Source organism: Dreissena polymorpha, chromosome 2, assembly GCF_020536995.1.
Source record: "Dreissena polymorpha isolate Duluth1 chromosome 2, UMN_Dpol_1.0, whole genome shotgun sequence".
NCBI lineage: Eukaryota > Metazoa > Mollusca > Bivalvia > Myida > Dreissenidae > Dreissena > Dreissena polymorpha.
The window spans coordinates 40,340-59,714 of NC_068356.1; the positions used below are offsets into that span (position 1 = coordinate 40,340).

A 19,375-nucleotide genomic window follows, 5' to 3' on the forward strand; every position below is an offset into this window, starting at 1 on the left:
ATGGTCCTGTGTTCGCTGTGTGTGCGTGCGTCCGTCTGCGCGTTAACTTTTCCTTTAAACATCTTTTATCTTTAACATGAAGTACAAAAAACAAGTTCCAAATTTTAATTGTTTTTGTCCACTAAAAATCCAGATTGAGAAAGAAATAGCCCTCAGTAATGACACATTACAAATCTTTGAACAAAAATGGAATCGGATAAAATTCTCATAATGTTTGTCCACTTATATACATTTTACTCTAATGTTAGTTTATCTTTCTAAAATATTTGTGTATATTTTTTTCAATCTTATAAGATCATTGTGAATATACAACAAAACACACAAGTCCATTATGCTTTCTTCCCACTTTATACAACTCATCATTTTTCATAACTGTTCTTCTGTTGTTCTTTTCTTTTCTCTTTAAAAAAAAACAACACCTATCACAAACAACCAAACAAAAACCATATTTACCCAGTTTTTTTGGTTTTTTTCTTAATCTTAAGGAAACCAAAAAAAGTATATATATTAGCATATCTTGTATAGTACATGTCTGAACTTTATTGCTTTGTACAATCACTTTGTTGTATGATCATATACATGTATACATTGTAAGTACTATATTGAATTAAACAAAAAATGTAAAAAAAATAAAATAAAAATAATTATAAAACTTTTACTTTTAAAAGAAAAGGGTCCTTCTTTGTTTCTACCACAGAATCAAATAAAATTGTTATTTTTCGTACTATATTACAAAATCAGGATATACGCCGAATATCTTTTAGGCTCCACTGGTCAAAGACAAGCGGGGCTTATGTCATGGTCCTGTGTTTGTCGCGCGTGCGTCCGTCCGCGCGTTAACTTTTCCTTTAAACATCTCCTAAACTACAGGTCCAATTCTGATGAAATTTCTCAGGAATGTTCCTGGGTGAACCTCTTTCAAATTTGTTCAAATTATGTCCCTGGGGTCAAATTTGACCCTGCCCCAGGGGTCACAAAATTGAAAATTTGCTTATATAAGGTCTATTTTGTGAAAACTTTCAAAATCTTATTGTCCATAACCATTGAGCCTAGGGCTATCTAATTTTGTATGTAGAGACATCTAATAGTCCTCTACCAAATTTGTTCGAATTTTGCCCCTGGGGTCAAATTTGACTCTGCCCCCGGGGTCACAAAATTGAACATATGCTTATATAAGGCCTATTTTGTGAAAACTTCAAAAATTCTTGTCCATAACCATTGGGCTTAGGGCTACCAAATTTGGAATGTAGTGACATCTAAAATAAACCTCTACCAAATTTGTTCAAATAATGCCTCTGGGGTCAACTTGGACCCTTCCCCGAGGGGTCGCAAAATTGAATTGACGCTTATAAAGCACCTATTTTGTGGTATCTTTAAAAATCTTCTTGTCGAAAACCATTTGGACTATGGCTACCAAATTTGGTATGCAGTAGCATCTTATAGTCTTCTACCAACTTTGTTCAAATAATGCCCTTTGGGTCAAATATGACCCTGACCACCGGGTCACAAAATTGAACATTATATACGCTTATATCTTGCTTATTTTGTGAACACTTTTAAAATATTCTTGTCCTTAACTCTAGGACCTAGGGCTACCACATTTTGTATGTAGTGAAATATAGTAGTCCTCTACAAAATTTGCTCAAATTATGCCCCTGGGGTTAAATGTGACCAGGGGGTCACAAAAGTGTACATGTGCTTAAATAGGGCCTATATTTAAGTATTTGCACATGCCGAGAATACTTGTTTCAGCCTTTTTTTCAGCAGTGGAGCAATACAGGGCCATAATGGCCCTCTTGTTTAATAATTAAGACTATAAATGGTTTAAAGTTTGTGTTTGACGTGCTTGCATCTGGAAAGCAGAACTGTTTAGGCATAAATGACTACCCTTTTTTTGTTAGAATCAACATTGATGCATTATTACTTAAGCAAAGTTGAACTCTTTAAAAACTCAATGACTGGGGGACTGAATTTTTCATGTTTGTTGCTTATAATTTACTGAATATATAAATGTTTATGGCGAACAAATGCCATCTCTCTTTACAGGGAGATGGTGTTTTTTCATAAATATCCAGGTTATTTTGTATAAATAAGACCACATAACATATTTATATAGTATAAAATGAATTCTGAGCTATACATCTATGATGATGCCATTATGTGTTTCGCTGTAAAAAAAAATACAGAGAAAAAAGACTACAGGTGCATGTCACAAGAGTTGTTAAAGGGCATTTTGACAGTATTGCCCCGGACTTTTGCCCATTTTGAAGGATAATCTTATAAAAAACTGATTCTTGGTTTAGCGTGCATTATAAGGGGATGGAGGAGCTTTTAATGGTGCCTTTTAAAAAAGTTGTTTCATATTGTGGAAAATTGAGTTTTAAAATGTTTACACGATGCCTTAAATAAGTCAAATTCCAACAATGTCTTTGGTTTTTCAATTAAAAACAAGAGATGTGTTTGTCAGAAACACAATACCCCCTATTGCGCCGCTTTAAAGCCATATATTTGACCTTTAAGGATTACCTTGACCTTTCACCACTCAAAATGTGCAGCTACTTGAGATACACATGCATGCCAAATATCAAGTTGCTATCTTCAATATTGCAAAGTTAGGGCAATGTTAAAGTTTTCAGACGGAAGGACAGACAGACAGACTGACGGACAGTTCAAAAACTATATGCCACCCTACCGGGGGCATAAAAAACTGTATTCTTAATTTGTTTATCGGTGTTATTGGTGTCTCCACAGTATTGGAATAACCAATTTACACTTAAGGCTAAAACAAGGCTGATCCATTATATTCACCACAAGGTTCATTAAAATGCTTACTGGGTCAAACATGCAGCATGGGGATACGCGTCGGCCTCTGCCGCGCCACTTCTAGTTACAATTGTTGCCTGCACAGTTGACCATATTTAGTGTTTTGGTTGCCCAGCTAAAGAGTATCGGCCTGGCCACAATAACAGCATCTGAAATTAAGTTGCCTAGGCTAAAATATGCCCGAAGTACTGTATGGTTGCCATCATCAAATGCACAGAAAGAATTGTTTTTCAAATTCAATCAAGCTCTCCACTTATTCCATCCTGCGAAACCCTTTAGGTGTCTCAATACTGGTAATAGTAAACCCCACTGAGAGCCATATGGCTTTTGTCGGTATACAGTTTGTGACAGCTTGGCTTGTCACTATAATAATGTTGTTTTTTTGGGGGGGATCTAAGTGGATTTTACTATTTCTTATATTACACCGAAGAGTTTTCCCTGTACCACTGTACAGTGTTGTACGATTGTTTATGGTATAGAACCTAAACATATGGATAAAATCTCAAAGTTTGTTGCCCTGCAGAACATCCGCAATGTTGTACCGATAATTAATGCAATTTAAGAAATACTGGTTCTTTAAGTTTGAATAATGGTGTTGTTTACACTTCAAGAAACAACTAATTGGCTTTCTAAACATTTAATTTACATTTGAATATTTTGTATGTAATGACAACTAATGTTTAACAATAACAGAAACAAATATTCTATTATATTACTCCTCAGAGATATTGGTCCTTCTATATCTATATTATCAGTTAATTTAGTGCAAATTTAATGGTGTGTAACCCGAACTATATTTTCGGTGTAACATCTTCCGCCTAGAGGCGTTAGACATATCCTTCCACCAAATACACCCGAGAGACGATCGCCGATATGGCGGAATTGTCCGAGGAGTCCCGATTGGCTTCCTTATGCAATAAAAAGCCGGTTGGATCCAGAGTGCCCAATCGGCTTTTTATTGCACTCTTTACGGAGACTCCGAAGACGGACGAAGTGTAACGATTGATTCCGAATTGTTACGTCACGCCCTCTATGCCGGAAAATGGAGGCACTCGGTGGAAAATTATAATTCAAGAGGAGCAGAAGGTTTAACGAACGATTTCTACAAAGGTAAATCGACAAATCTTATTATCATAATGCATCGGTGTTGTGTCAGTTATCATATATTGCAAAGATTTCCTTGTTGCTAATGTATCTCTACTTTTATCGTCATCGACTTTCACTGATGTTAAGAGTGGAAGTGGGTGGGGAAATATTGATGGGCGATGGTGATTTCGTCCAAATCACGGATCTTATGTATTGTTTTATTAATAATAATCACACCTAGCATATCTAGGCACAGTCACAGTGTTAAATCTAGAATCGCCGGTTGTATGACCCGATGCACTCATAAATGAAAATACTTCCAAACTTATCAAATTCAAGGGTTGCAACAGGGCTTTTTGCACCAAGCGGGGAAAGGGCCTGGCCTTTGTGTTGGGGAAGAAATGTCACGGTATTTTGTCCAAAATGGGAATTTTCTGAGGGGCCTTTCTCTGAGGGGTAATGGCCTTTGACAGGCTACTGACAAAGAAGAAATGCGGATGTTTCACGACCAGGTTTTTTGCATCTTCTTCTTCTTTTATAATAATGGCTATGTTCAATACTGATACATTATGCCCATGCGTGGGGGGTTAAAAAGAAATAGATTGATAGATTGGAAAACCTAAGCCCTTAAAACTTAAATATATACATATACAACTGTGCATGTGGTGAGAATATTAGTCTTGTCGTTTCGCTCCCAAGATGTTTCGCCCCTCCCCCCATTTTTAAAAATTTGATATTTGCAGTTTTCATGTCAATGACACTATTGGAAATTTAGTGTGTAATGTTATAACATAAATCACAAATTATAAGCAATGTTCTGCAGAGCTCCAGATAAGGACCGTACAGCCGTAAATACGCCTTTTTCATGAAGATTTACGCATTTACGAAAACAATCTGGCCGTACCGATACGTCTGCGTCAGCGCGGCGTGATTTGTTGGTTTCTAACCTAACGGCGCTTTTCGTTAATTTAAATTACCGATAAGTTGTAGACTGGGTTCATATATTATTGTCTATTCTGTCGTGTGATCTCCTGTAACTTGTAAATCCGTCAAAAACGATATGTCTGCGCGCAATTGAATGCCGGCTTAACCAAAAGCGGCTCAAAACAACACTTTGTTGTCATATAATGACTACATACGTTGTCTTCTAACCATCCTGACATTAAATCTGTTAACCCAGAAAAAGACATTGTCGCCCCGATATGAAACGATTTGATTGCATCGGTGGCGTAAAACTTTAGAAAACACGATGGGAAATGGATGAGACAGTGAAATAAGTGTTCATTTACTTCGCTTACTAGTTGGCTTGTGTTTTCTTGTCAAGAAAAATGAAGAAATAGTATTAGTCATGAGTTTTAATGTGTAGTTGTATTACAGCGATTTTCTTTGTCCAATTGAAAAAAGTACCCGTACCGGTCCAATTGGGAAAAACCGAGTCGTGAAAACCTCAAAATTGGGAAAAATCAAGTCGTGAAAACCTCAAATTGGGAAATTGGTGTATTTGATTTTTTGCTCCCAAATACTTTAAAATTGATAACCAAGTGTTTTCAAGCTGTCAATATTATATAAACCTAGGTTCAAGCTATAGAGCTGCAAAGGGAAACTAACTAAATGGGACAGCAATTGGGAAATTTGTATTTTTTTCGTAATTGGGAAAGTGCCGTTTACCGGTTCTTTATAAAGAAGGAGGAAAATCGCTGTATTAGCATCATAATTCTGAATGGAAAACCTAATACAGTAACTGTTTAAGAAGCTACATATATTTATTATAATTGCTGCAAATGTTTCTTGAGTCAGTTATACACCCTTCAATATCCAAGAACACGGGTAGTACAGTACTACCTGTATTTTTGGATATGGTAGTACAGGTACTAATTGATTTTAAGCGTTACTCCTTTTCTTTCTGTCAGTGGCAGTACCGTTACTAATTTCACAAATCCTTATCTGGAGCTCTGTTCTGGGTAACTTCAGTACACTCAGGTGGTCTGAACAGTTTTTCACATGTACTCAGAGTGTCCATCCAAACATCTAAAGCATGCAATGTTAACAACTTTCTCGAACATAAGTGGTTTAGTTAGTTTTTTGGAAAAGATCGAGTCATTGTAACATTACATTTTCACTCATATATCAAAATCATGTAAACTTTTATTTTGTTGTCGAATGTGGTCTACAAATGTATTATTACTCATACATGGATCTTTAAAACATAAGACAAAATAATAAATAAATACTTGACAAAATAATATGTAAATACTTGGCAATTTATTGAAATAGATTTATTCTGACTAAACCAGCAACTATTTTAAAAGTTTTATAGAGATCACCAGCTGTTTGTCACACATATCGGTTTGAGCAGCGACATATACAAAAACTGTGTTTGGGTACATCCCAGGTTTGAGTCAATAAATGGTTAAGTGAAAAGTAAATTTTATTTGTTAGATTACTGGTCATGTACGTAATTCCGGCCTGTACGTAAAAAATCGGCCACCTGTGTAAAATCATTTTCATGATCTTTACGCACATATTTTGTTTTTATTTAGAAAAATCAACATGAAAACCATCCCCACTAGCAATATTTTGCAAATGTAAGAACCATATCACCGTAAACTTTTGTGTTAAAATGTCACAAATATAGCAGGAAATATTTGGCTCATGGGGAAAGTGATGACATCATATGTTGCAACAATTATAATCATATAAGAAACAAATATATTTGATAAAATTATTTTTATTTTATCTAATAAACTTTAATCCAAGTTTTACCAATTTATTGTACAAAAACTTATATTCAAAACATACAAATTAAAAGCTAAATATAAATTTTTAATATATGAATTACCTCCCTTTATAAGAATATTGCTAGATTACATGTTTAAATATTATATATAAGCGTTTACTAATAATCAACACTGAAGTCAACTTTTCAAACAAAATGTGTTTACTTTTTTAGCTATGTTTGAAAAAATTTATTAAACACATTAAAAACAAATATTTTTTAATGAAATAGCAGTTTCTCCATTGTTTATATTTATTAAAATAGGTAGGGGGAGTAAATGGTATAATAATTTCGCATTTATTTTAAATTTCAAGTCAAAAATATTAATAGTATAAACATTGATTAATACTCTGAAATTGAGGACATTTGTCAAAAGATATTGCTTTGTAATTTTATCTGCAGATCAAACCGAAAAGTGGCCGATTTTTTAGGTACATTTAACCTACGAAAATGGATAGTTTACATGTCATAATTTTCTGTTCATTAAGTAACATTCACCGATCTAATTCTATTTAAATTTTCATGCTAGGTGAGTTTTGAACCCAGGATTATATATGTGAAGTTTAGTTTCAACCAGTTGCCTAACACTAAAGATTTTTCTTAAATAGTCCCAAAAGTGGCCGGAATTACGTACATGACCAGTACACTAATTGGCATAACATCTGCTTTATCGCAATTAGAGCATATGGAATCGATTGTTCAAGGTTTGTTCTATTAATCCGTTATCGCTTGTTTAACGGTCCACTTTCTTTACGGTAGACCTGATCATGTGACACTTATCCGGATGTAAAAACACGCACAGACGTTGAGGGAAAGGAAAATAATAAGGTTTCTGATATTGTCATCAAGATTATGAATTCTTTATGAAGTTATAATTATATATTATTATATGGTTTTATTTCAAAATACAGTAGGCTTGAAGCCCATGAGTACACATACATATAACACAGAATGTAGTCAACAGTGGTCAGTGACATACAGGCACATACATAATATAATTTTTTAGGAATATAAATTTAGATTTAACAATAAAAGGAATTAGCAAAGTTCTCTTAAGACATGCATATTGAAAATAAACAGCTATTTTTAAACAGGTGTATATATATTTACATGTATACCACTGTTTACCGTTACAAACTAATTTAAGGTAAGTATAGATATATAGATAATTATATAAATATTAAGTGACAATTCTTAAGTTGCACCAAATCAAGCTTCAATTAAAAGTATAAAAATAGATCGAGTGCCATAAATTCATGTTGGTCGTGTTCTTAAATAATTATACAGAAATGTACATATACACTGTATACATAAACCTAAAAAGAAAGTGCAAATAATGAAAAAAGTGAGCGAATCGCACTGTACTTCATAATCAGACATTGCATATAATAGATATCTGTATTATCAGTGTTATTTTGAAACTTACTTTTTAATTTAATCACATACATTAAACATCATTTATTGCATTTTGCTATTGTTTATTTCGAATGAAACAACATTTATTACACTCTAAAAAGTAGTATTGTTTATTTTGTTGTTCATGTATTGTGTACAGTTTTTTCAAAACAAAGCATGAAATAACACATAAAACATTTTTAAAACAAATACAGTAATGTTTATCGACAACGTCTTATTGTAAGTAGAAGATAAAGATTCACGGCTAAGCATGACAAGCAATGCCACTTCAAATTCAGGGCGAAACGACGAAAGGCTAAACATCCAGGGTCGAAAAACCTTGGGCGCGAAACATCCGACGACCGTTGTAAGGTCGAATGCAAGATGAAATCAATGCTGAGAGCTTCCCCCTTCCCCCCCACACATATATTACACTGGGTGTTTTCTCGCAACAAAAAGAATGAGCATTTACTGTTTCAGATACAGCACATCATGATATAAAAAATGAGTCAGGCTGACCGTAAACAATATTTGTTTGGCGTAACGTGACTCAGTGGATCAAAAAGAACTGTTTTCTGAAAAATGGTGTGGTGTAACTGACGATTTAGGATGACAAATAAACTCCTTTCAATGTAATTGCAGTTGCAAATAAAAAGAACCAAAATCATTGGCAGTATTTGTGTTCTAAACTGGTGAGTTGCACCCAACTGGTTTGAGTACAAATATTTATAGTCAAGAATTATTGGAATTGAAATATTTGACACCCAAAACTGTGGGGTGCAGCTCGCTATTTAAGACGGCAAATAAGCACATACATTTTGGATCTTACAATTTTATTTTCAACTGAAATTCTAAACTAGTGAGTTGCACCTCAATGGTTTTAGTTAAAATATTTATATTCAAGAATTTTTAGAATTGAAATATTTGACCCAAAAAAACTGTGGGGTGCAGCTCGCCATTTGGGACGACAAATAAGCCCATAAATTTTGGATATTAAAATTGTATTTTCAACTGAAATTCTAAACTAGTGAGTTGCACCTCACTGGTTTGAGTTAAATATTAATATTTAAGAAAAATTGGAATTGGAATTTGAATATTTGACCCCAAAAACTGTGGGGTGCAGCTCGCTATTTTAGGCGATAAATAAGCCCATAAATTTTGGATCTTAAAATTTTATTTTCAACTGAAATTCTAAACTAGTGAGTTGCACCTCACTGGTTTGAGTACAAATATTTATATTCAATTATTATTGGAATTAAAATATTTGACCCCTAAACTGTGGGTTGCAACTCGCTATTTTAGACAACAAATAAGCCCATAAATTTTGGATCTTAAAATTTTATTTTCAACTGAAATTCTTAACTAGTGAGTTGCACCTCACTGGTTTGAGTACAAATATTTATATTCAATTATTATTGGAATTGGAAAATATTTCACCCCACAAACTGTGGGTTGCAACTCGCTATTTTAGACAACAAATAAGCCCATAAATTTTGGATCTTAAAATTTTATTTTCAACTGAAATTCTTAACTAGTGAGTTGCACCTCACTGGTTTAAGTTTAAATATTTATATTTAAGAAATATTGGAATTGGAATTGAAATATTTGACCCCAAAAACTGTGGGGTGCAGCTCGCTATTTTAGACGACAAATAAGCCCATAAATTTTGGATCTTATACTTTTATTTTCAACTGAAATTCTAAACTAGTGAGTTGCACCTCACTGGTTTGAGTACAAATATTTATATTTAAGAATTATTGGAATTGGAAAATATTTAACCCCGAAAACCCTGGGGTGCAGCTCGCTATTTTAGACGACAAATAAGCCCATAAATTTTGGATCTTAATATTTTATTTTCAACAGAAATTCTAAACTAGTGAGTTGCACCTCACTGGTTTGAGTTAAAATATTAATATTTAAGAAAACTTGGAATTGGAATTTAAATATTTGACCCCAAAAACTGTGGGGTGCAGCTCGCTATTTTAGACGAAAAATAAGCCCATAAATTTTGGATCTTAAAATTTTATTTTCAACTGAAATTCTTAACTAGTGAGTTGCACCTCACTGGTTTGAGTTCAAATATTTATATTCAAGAATTATTGGCATTGAAATATTTGACTCCAAAAACTGTGGGGTGCAGCTCGCTATTTTAGACGACAAATAAGCCCATAAATTTTGGATCTTTGAATTTTATTTTCAACTGAAATTCTAAACTAGTGAGTTGCACCTCACTGGTTTGAGTTAAAATTGTTATATTCAAGAAATATTGGAATTGGAATTTAAATATTTGACCCAAAAACCGTGGGGTGCAGCTCGCTATTTTAGGCGACAAATAAGCCCATCAATTTTGGATCTTAAAATTTTATTTTCAACTGAAATTCTAAACTAGTGAGTTGCACCTCACTGGTTTGAGTTAAAATATTTATATTCATGAATTATTGGAATTGAACTATTTGACCCAAAAAAACGTGGGGTGCAACTCTCTATTTTAGACAACAAATAAGCCCATAAATTTTGGATCTTAAAATTTTATATTTCAACTGAAATTCTAAACTAGTGAGTTGCACCTCACTGGTTTGAGTTAAAATATTTATATTCATGAATTATTGGAATTGGAATTGAACTATTTGACCCCAAAAACCGTGGGGTGCAACTCGCTATTTTAGACGACAAATAAGCCCATAAATTTTGGATCTTCAAATTTTTATTTCATCTGAAGTTCTAAACTAGTGAGTTGCTATTCACTGGTTTACATGTCAGTTAAAAAAATTATATTCAAGTATTATTGGAATTAGAATTGATATATTTGACCTAAAAAAACGTGGGGTGCAGCTCGCTATTTTAGACGACAAATAAGCCCATAAATTTTATAAATGCATTGCTTCTTCAGACTACGTGATTATTCACGAAGATCCAGGGGTGTTGCCAGGAAGCATCTGCAGCATTGTTGGGTATCGTAACCGCCAGTCGAGTTTCCACCTGAGTGCAACATGCAATCGTGGACAGATCAAGGAACTACCCGCTTTGTCTCCACAAGAAACCATTAAGGTGTTAGAATCAGACTTAGCACATGACTTAACTAATGACTTAAAGGTTTCCCAAGATGGCATAACCTGCCTGAACATAATGAAGGATAATGTGCTGCAACGTGAAGATAAACACCTGGAGATGACACTTCAATTTAAGGAAAGACCTATATTGCCAAATAACAGAAGCGCAGCTGTTATATGGTTGTCACACCATAAAGGAAAACTAAGCAGAGATGATGAGTACCATGGAAATAACAAGGTATTTATGAACGAGATTATCAAACGTGGTGATGCAGAGTTTGTACAAGAAAAATTGGAGTCGAAATGCAATGCTCATGCTCATCAGAACATTCAATACCAAGACAGAGGTTTCACACTAAATAAACTACAAAGCATAGGCTATTGGGTTGTTGGTGGGAGTAAAGTGGTAGCAAACGATATCTGAAACTGTGTTGAATGTAGAAAACTCAGAAGACCAATAGAGTGTCAGAAAATGGCAGAGTTACCAAGTGACCGTGTGGAAGAGTACCCACCATTTACACATTGTGGAATTGACTGTTTTGGACCTTTTATGGTGAAACAAGGTCGTATATGGACTTTTGTTAACGTGTCTGTGTTTGCGTGCAGTGCACATTGAAATGCTTGATGATATGTCGACTGATGCATTCATAAACAATTTAAGGCGTTTCATGGCAATTCATTGAACTGTGAGACAAAGCCGCCCAGACCAAGGAACTAACTTTATAGGTGCTAAAAATGAACTTTTCGCTAAATTGTATGTGCCTAAAGTTGTTTCTCATCTTGCAGAAAAACATTTTGATTTTCTTCTAAACGCTCCACTACGGTGGAGTATGTGAGCGACAGATTTGGACCATTAGAAATGTAATAAACTCTGTATTGCTGCTTTGTCCATGACGTTTAGATGAATCTTCATTGCAAACATTGTTTTTACGAAGTGATGGCTATAATCAACAATCGTCCGTTGACACTATGTGACATAAATGATCCAAGTGCACTAGAACCACTCACACCAAATCACATACTTACCGGAAAATCAGATTTTCCTGCACCACAACCCGGAGACTTCATTCGCGAGGACCTCTTCCTGAAAAAACGTTGGGAGACGTGTACAGTATCTCATTGAACAGTTTCGGTTGGATGGCAACAAGAGTACATTGCTGCCATTTCATTAAGACAGAAATGGCATTCGGCTTGCCGTTATATTCGTGTGAACGATATAGTAATGATCACGGACGAAGGGTTACCAAGGAACCAGTGGACACTTGCTGTCGTTGTTAAAGTCACACCCGATAAGGACGGTCTCGTAGGTAGGGTCAGGGTGAAGGTCGGATCGAGGAACAGCTCCAGTGACAATTCTCGAACGCAGTGTACATAAATTAGTCTTGCTTATTGAGCATCAGTAACTAAATACTTTTGGATGTAAATTTTTATCCTTGTTATCAACTTATCATAAACTTTAGTCTTACCTTATTTAGATGAAAATTTGCATTTGAATTTTTAGTTGATGTGAACATGTGTATTTTTTCACATGTAACTGTTCTTACATGAGACTTATAATAATATGGTAATATTTATGCCCCCCTTCGAAGAAGAGGGGGTATATTGCTTTGCTCATGTTGGTCTGTCGGTCGGTCGGTCCGTCCACCAGGTGGTTGTCAGACAATAACTCAAGAACGCTTGGGCCTAGTTTAAGATTTTATTAAGTAGGAACTGTATGTACCTGGTATTACCATTCTGTATGCTAAGAAGTTTGATTTCTTGAAGGTTCATGCAAGTTGTATATCTGATGTATTTAATGCCTGTTAATATTTAGAATTCATTGTTTGCAAAAATGTACATGTATGTTTAATTGTTTGTTTAAAGGCAATTAATAGTTGTGCCCATGTTATTTTGGCTTTGTGTTTTCATAATCTTTTATTTTTGGAAATCATAGATGATTTGGTTGGAGTGTAAATGTCTCTTGTTAACTTTAATTATTTGTAAGTTTGTAGTTGACCCCAATGCCGAGAACTGTCTTCTGCGAAACATTTTGTCGATACTGGTTGTAATCATGAAGTTGTATAGTATAATGTAACCTTAGCCCGGTATCTTTGAAACGCTTTGCACAATTTGTCTAATGGTCATGATTACACGTGTTGTATAACACCATTTAAATGTGTAAAGAAGTTGATATTAATTAACGCAATTTTAAACGTCTTAAGGACCTTGTTTCAAAAACACAGGTATTTATGCTAAACTATTATGTATAACGTATTAAACGAATGCTGTATTATATGCTGCTGACGTATATTGACTGAAATTTCTAGCAATGTAAATTGTGCGCCAATAGCATTTTTCTTTGTGTTGAAATGCAAAATATATAATATTAAGTGTTTTATTGTATTATTTCGAAAAATGGACATTACTATTTCAATCTTCAAATATGTAATGTCAGTTGTACTGTAAACAACTAAACGCATTTATTTCCATTTCTTTGTCATAACCTCTGTTAAATTTCAGAATCAAAAGAACGTAATTAATGTTTGATTCTAACTTACAATATTGGATATATACTTTTTGGGAACTTACTAGATTATATTTTTCCCTTAAGCATGAACCTTCATTCTTGAACAACCATACATTTGTTGTATTTGTTAATTTTAGTTTTTACGGTTATCAAAGAATAAAGAACATATGGAATAGTGAATTGGTTAGGTCAAGGTCACCCTTCAAGGTTAAAGGTCAAGTACTTCTACAAGATCAAATAATTAAATATTGGCCAAAACTTTTGAGCCGTTGTAGATAGCAACTTAATATTTTGCATACATATGTATCTCATTGAGCTGCACATATTAAGTCGTGAAATGTATAGGTCAAGGTCATTCACAAAGGTCAATGGTCGTATACTTTAATATAAGCCATAACTTGTGAACTATTGCAGGTAACAACTTGATATTTGGTATGTATGTTACTCATGAAGCTGCACATTTCGAGGGATAAAATGTTAAGGTCAGGGTCATTTTAAAAGGTCAAAGGTCAAATGAAAATGTCAAAATCTGTCACATTAGATATACCAAATCTTTTTTACCAGTTGAGAGAGATACATCATATTTAGATGCATGTATATCTCATACAGCTGAATATTTTCACAATAAGCCACAATAAAAATGTGTTCTTAAAATGTTGTAATGTTATACATTATTTTGTTAGATTTTCTTTTGGTTCTAGATTTATGAATAAAATTATGAGTTCACTTATTTTTCTTCTGGTTTACAAGTCCAAAGTTGGTTATGATGCAATTGGTAGGTTTTCCCTCCTCCGGTATTTGCAGAACCTGAGGGTTGCATTACATAACCTAAAACGTTGGTATATTTAAAGTTTAAGGTGCACCTCATTAGCTTTTGGATAAAAAAGTATATCAATATTTAAGGCGTGCACTTTGCATCAAAATATAATGAGTTGCAAAATGAAAACAAAACAGAAAGTTTATGGGTCTATTGGTCCATTGGTATGTAAAATGATGAGTTCCATCTCAGTGGTTCGGTGCTGGGTTCCCCTATTAATATTGTGTTTGCATCTAGCATCATTAGTTCAATACTGATCTGTCAAATATAAATCTAAGTTCTTGCTTTATTTGGCATCAACATGTACATGTTTAAAGTTTAAGTAAAGTTGTTGCATACATGTATATACAGCATACCTCAATGTTTGTTGAAGAAGAAGTCTTTATGATAATATACTCAGAAGAGAAATTGTCATAACAACTTCATGTATTATTACGCCCAGTTGTATGTGGTTAACAACCAGCAGATGCACCAAAAACATATATTAGGGTGAAAGATGGGAGTACAGCCTGAATTTAAATGCCCAGGTACCATCTGAAAAAAGACTACTATTGAACACTTTAGAATCTGATCTACATCTTGTTGCACCCCTTAACACATTCAGTCCTGGTGCCACATGTTGGTATTTTTTTTAATGAGTACAAAAAAGATCCGACAGCTGTTGTACTCTTTGCTTATGTATGACCAAAGAATAAACATGTCCCCTTGTGCAAAGACTTTTTTTTTCAAATATCCTTTTTTATTGCAACATTAAGCCTAATACATATTCATAAGGTATAAGATTTTCTATAAACATTCCGGGCTGAATGAGTTAAGGATCATAAGGACAGTTAACTTTATAAAATTGGACAATAAGAGCTCAATAAACTTGGACAGTAAAACCTCATTAATAACGGACATAAAGAGCTCGTAAAAACCGGACAATAAGGTGCTACACAGAAGTCAAGTCTGTACGAAATTGCACCTCAAAAGTCAGAATATGCACAAGTATACTCTCATTGGTACGTCCGTCCATCCGTCCGTCCTGGCCACTATCTCCTCCTACACTATTAGCACTAGAACCTTGAAACTTACACATATGGTAGCTATGAGCATATGTGCGACCCTGCACTATTTGGAATTTTAATCTGACCCCTGGGTCAAAAGTAATGGGGGTTGGGGTGGGGCCGGGTCAGAGATTTCACTCATTTTTTTCAGGTTATTTTACATTAACTTCTTCATTTCTACACCAATTTACTTCAAACTGATACTGAACCTCTCTTATGACAATACGGTCAATCTTAACTATGCATGGCCCCATTACCAACCCTGGGGCGCCGCGCCCACATAGACCACACCGACCCAAAATTGCCTTTTACTATAATTTCTTCATTTCTACACCGATTCACTTGAAATTGATACTGAACCTCTCTTATGACGATACGGTCAATCTCAACTATGCATGGCCCCATTACCTACCCTGGGCGCCCCGCCAACATAGGCCACACCCACGCAAAATTGCCTTTTACTATAACTTCTTTATTTTTTTAGATTATTTTACATTAACTTCTTTATTTCTTCACCAATTTACTTCAAATTGATACTGAACCTCTCTTATGACAATACGGTCGAACTTAACTATGCATGGCCCCATTTCCAACCCTGAGGCGCCCCGCCCACATAGGCCACACCCACCCAAAATTGCAATTTACTATAATTTCTTCATTTCTACACCGATTCACTTCTAATTGATGCTGAACATCTCTTATGACAATACGGTCAATCTCAACTATGTATGGCCCCATTACCAACCCTGGGGCGCCCCGCCCACATAGGCCACACCCACCCAAAATGGTCTTTTACTATAACTTCTTCATTTCTACACCAATTCACTTCTAATTGATACTGAATTTCTCTTATGACAATACGGTCAATCTCAACTATGGATGGCCCCATTACCAACCCTGGGGCGCCCCTGGGTCAAATGATAGTTAGTAAGTGTTGCAAGTATGAAAGCAATGTCTTTGATACTTAAGGAAAACAGTGGACCTAAACACAAAACTTAACCAAAATTTTCAATTTTCTAAGTATAAAAAGGGCACATAATTCTGTCAAAATGCAAGCCAGAATTATCTTACTTTGCCTGCCCAGTCCCCTCATGATAGTAAGTAAGTGTACCAAGTTTGAATGCAATAGCATTGATACTTTATGAGAAAAGTGTACCTTAACGCAAAACTTAACCGGACGCCGACGCCAAGGTGATGACGATAGCTCATTTTTTTTTCAAAAAAAAGATGAGCTAAAAACGGCTACTTGCCAACATAAACTACAAGAAAACACTTCTCGAACTCGTAGAAATGCTAGGTCGGCTCCGATCTGACCGAACGTTCAGTACCGATTTTACAAGAGTAAAACTATCGAAATACGCCAGCTACCGAACATAATCCGCATTAGTATAAAAAAAAACAAATACGAGTTTATCAACTTGCAACACAGATTTGTCTTTTTGTTCACACCAAACACTAATATAATCGTTATGTTTGAATGTTTATGTAAATCGTGTACCTTGTAAAAATGACTTGGCCACGCGCCCGCTACCTGTGGCGAATTCGATTGTACAGACATGTTCGATTTTAGAATTAAATATCTGGCATATTTCGCATTTTTCGACACATGTTCTTCTTAACTTTTATTTAAATTTATATAGAAATATATGTTTAATAAGTTTTTTACACATTTTATATAAATTAATAAATATTTGACAAAATCGTATAGTCTCGCTTTAAATCTGGCGCCCATAGTGTGTATTGGCTATTGTTGTAGAGAAAGAGCGAGGTTCCCGGTTAAACAATTGGTAAGGAATGATTCATGTGTACGCAATTTACAGCATATTTTGTTGATTACCCCATTACGTGAGTGAAACAATAGTTACAGGGATTTATCACATCGTCTGTGGAGGTTTCTCTTGAAACTGAAAGTAGATAGAGAAAGAGCGAGATTCCCGGCCTGCGCGCGCATTTTAATAAGCGAGCGGGGTGACAGCGATTTAATTATGGGTATAACGCACTTCCGTTGCTTTAGAAAAATTGCGAGTGCCCTACCTTATCAATATCTATGTCCATAGTCGAACTATCTTTTTTTAAGAGGACGTTTTGTCGGTTTTTTATTAATTTAGTATGTGTATGCATTATAATAAACAACATATACATTGAAGGAACAAATCGAAGATGCATGGTATTTTCTGCACTTAATGCAGAATAAATAGCCGAATTCCATTGTAATGACGTTATAAGATACGTCATTCAGATGTGTATTGAAAAGTCAAACAAGAACGGGAGTGTCTTGACATTAGAATTCAAAAACTAAATCGCATAAAATAACAGTGTGTATTTGTATTATAATGTATATGGAATATATTTGTCCACTTAATTCGGTGAGATTAATCGGATGGCAATGTATATTTTTGTATTCAGTATGAAAACGGCTTGTTGAAAATGTGGGCTGAAAGCAGACTTTTAGTAATATAAATATGTAAAATCTAGAAATCATGACTAACTTAATAATTGTCTTCTTAGTGTGACTCTGCCATTGTGTAAAAGACATCGATCTTTCATGCGAGAAGATATCTTTACATAGTAGACGTTATCCATACACAAGTTTTTATGCCAACACTTAAAATTGTTCCTCTTAAGTTGGCCGTAGTCCAGTTAGCTAGGGGCATATGATTTACATGCAGCATATCGTCTTGAAAAGGTGGACATTTAATTGAATTAAGATCTTTTATCGAAATAAATAATTAGCATTTATAGACTTTTTATTTGCCAAATAACCGACCGCCTTTCCAAACAAATACAGTTTAACAAATCACAAATCATCACGAATACAAATGCACATACAAGTAAGCAGATGGTGTCCTGGAAATATCTTGATTTTAAATAACTGTATAAGCTAAGTTCTGAATGAGTCTATGTTTCTTTTATAACACAACATTGAAAAAAACAACAGCACGGTAGTCTATTCGTAATTTCGCGGGAGAACAAGTTTAAAAAAATCACGCATGTTTGAATATCTCAACGTTTTTACTTAAAACAGGAGAATAGCCTTGTTTAAATCGGGAAGGTATTCGAGTTGCTTTTATCGTTTAAAGAATTAAGCGTTGTATTTAAACAATTCTAATTCAACGCTGATTCATTCACAAGAGCCTAGTAAACATATCTTCAACTAGAAATGGCGCGGCAGAGGCCGACGCGTATCCCCACGCCGCAGGCAAAGTTATGTAACTCTGACTGGCATTTTGACAGAATTATGTGCCCTTTTTATACTTAGAAAATTGAAAATTTGGTTAAGTTTTGTGTTTAGGTCCACTTTTTTCCTAAAGTATAAAAGCCATTGCTTTCATACTTGCAACATTTACTAACTATCGTGAGGGGACTGTGCAGGCAAAGTTATGTAACTCTGACTGGCATTTTGACGGAATTATGTGCCCTTTTTATACTTAGAAAATTGAAAATTTGGTTAAGTTTTGTGTTTAGGTCCACTTTTTTCCTGTAGTATCAAAGCCATTGCTTTCATACTTGCAACACTTACTAATGAATAATATTGTAGATAGAGCTGGTTAATACAAAGTTTGTGTCATAATTCAAGCATTTATTCAATATTCATATTCAAAGAATATCCTTTATTCTTAGACTTAATAATCTTAGACTTATGTCTAAGAATGGTTTGGTGAATACGGGTCCAGGACGGTTCCTTCTCCAGCAGCTACAAATACATCATGCAATATGCCTAACATCAGTCTTGACCGTCTTCTTTAGAATAGCTTACAGTGCAGTGCTCATAAAACACTTAAGTGGTGTTTTGTGTTGTTGTTGTTTTAAACATTAACAATAACGCACTATTCTGATTGCAAAAATGTCGATTTAGAAAAATAAAAATTCGGTTAA

General features: G+C 34.5%; 1 protein-coding gene across 1 annotated transcript; it reads left to right on the forward strand.

Moving 5' to 3' along the window:
* Nucleotides 1-3,143: 3,143 nt before the first annotated feature.
* On the forward strand, nucleotides 3,144-14,362 carry LOC127865493 (uncharacterized). The gene is made up of 3 exons (XM_052405344.1): nucleotides 3,144-3,156; nucleotides 3,799-3,933; nucleotides 10,971-14,362. The coding sequence occupies exons 1-3, from the start codon at nucleotides 3,144-3,146 to the stop codon at nucleotides 11,552-11,554; spliced, it is 732 nt and encodes a 243-aa protein (XP_052261304.1). The 3' UTR covers nucleotides 11,555-14,362.
* The last annotated feature ends 5,013 nt before the right edge of the window (nucleotides 14,363-19,375 follow it).

Excerpts from the sequence above, each read along its gene's own strand:
- LOC127865493 (XM_052405344.1), top strand. Across the intron at positions 3,934-10,970 it reads AACGAACGATTTCTACAAAG|ACTACGTGATTATTCACGAA; the intron begins GTAAATCGACAA and ends TTGCTTCTTCAG.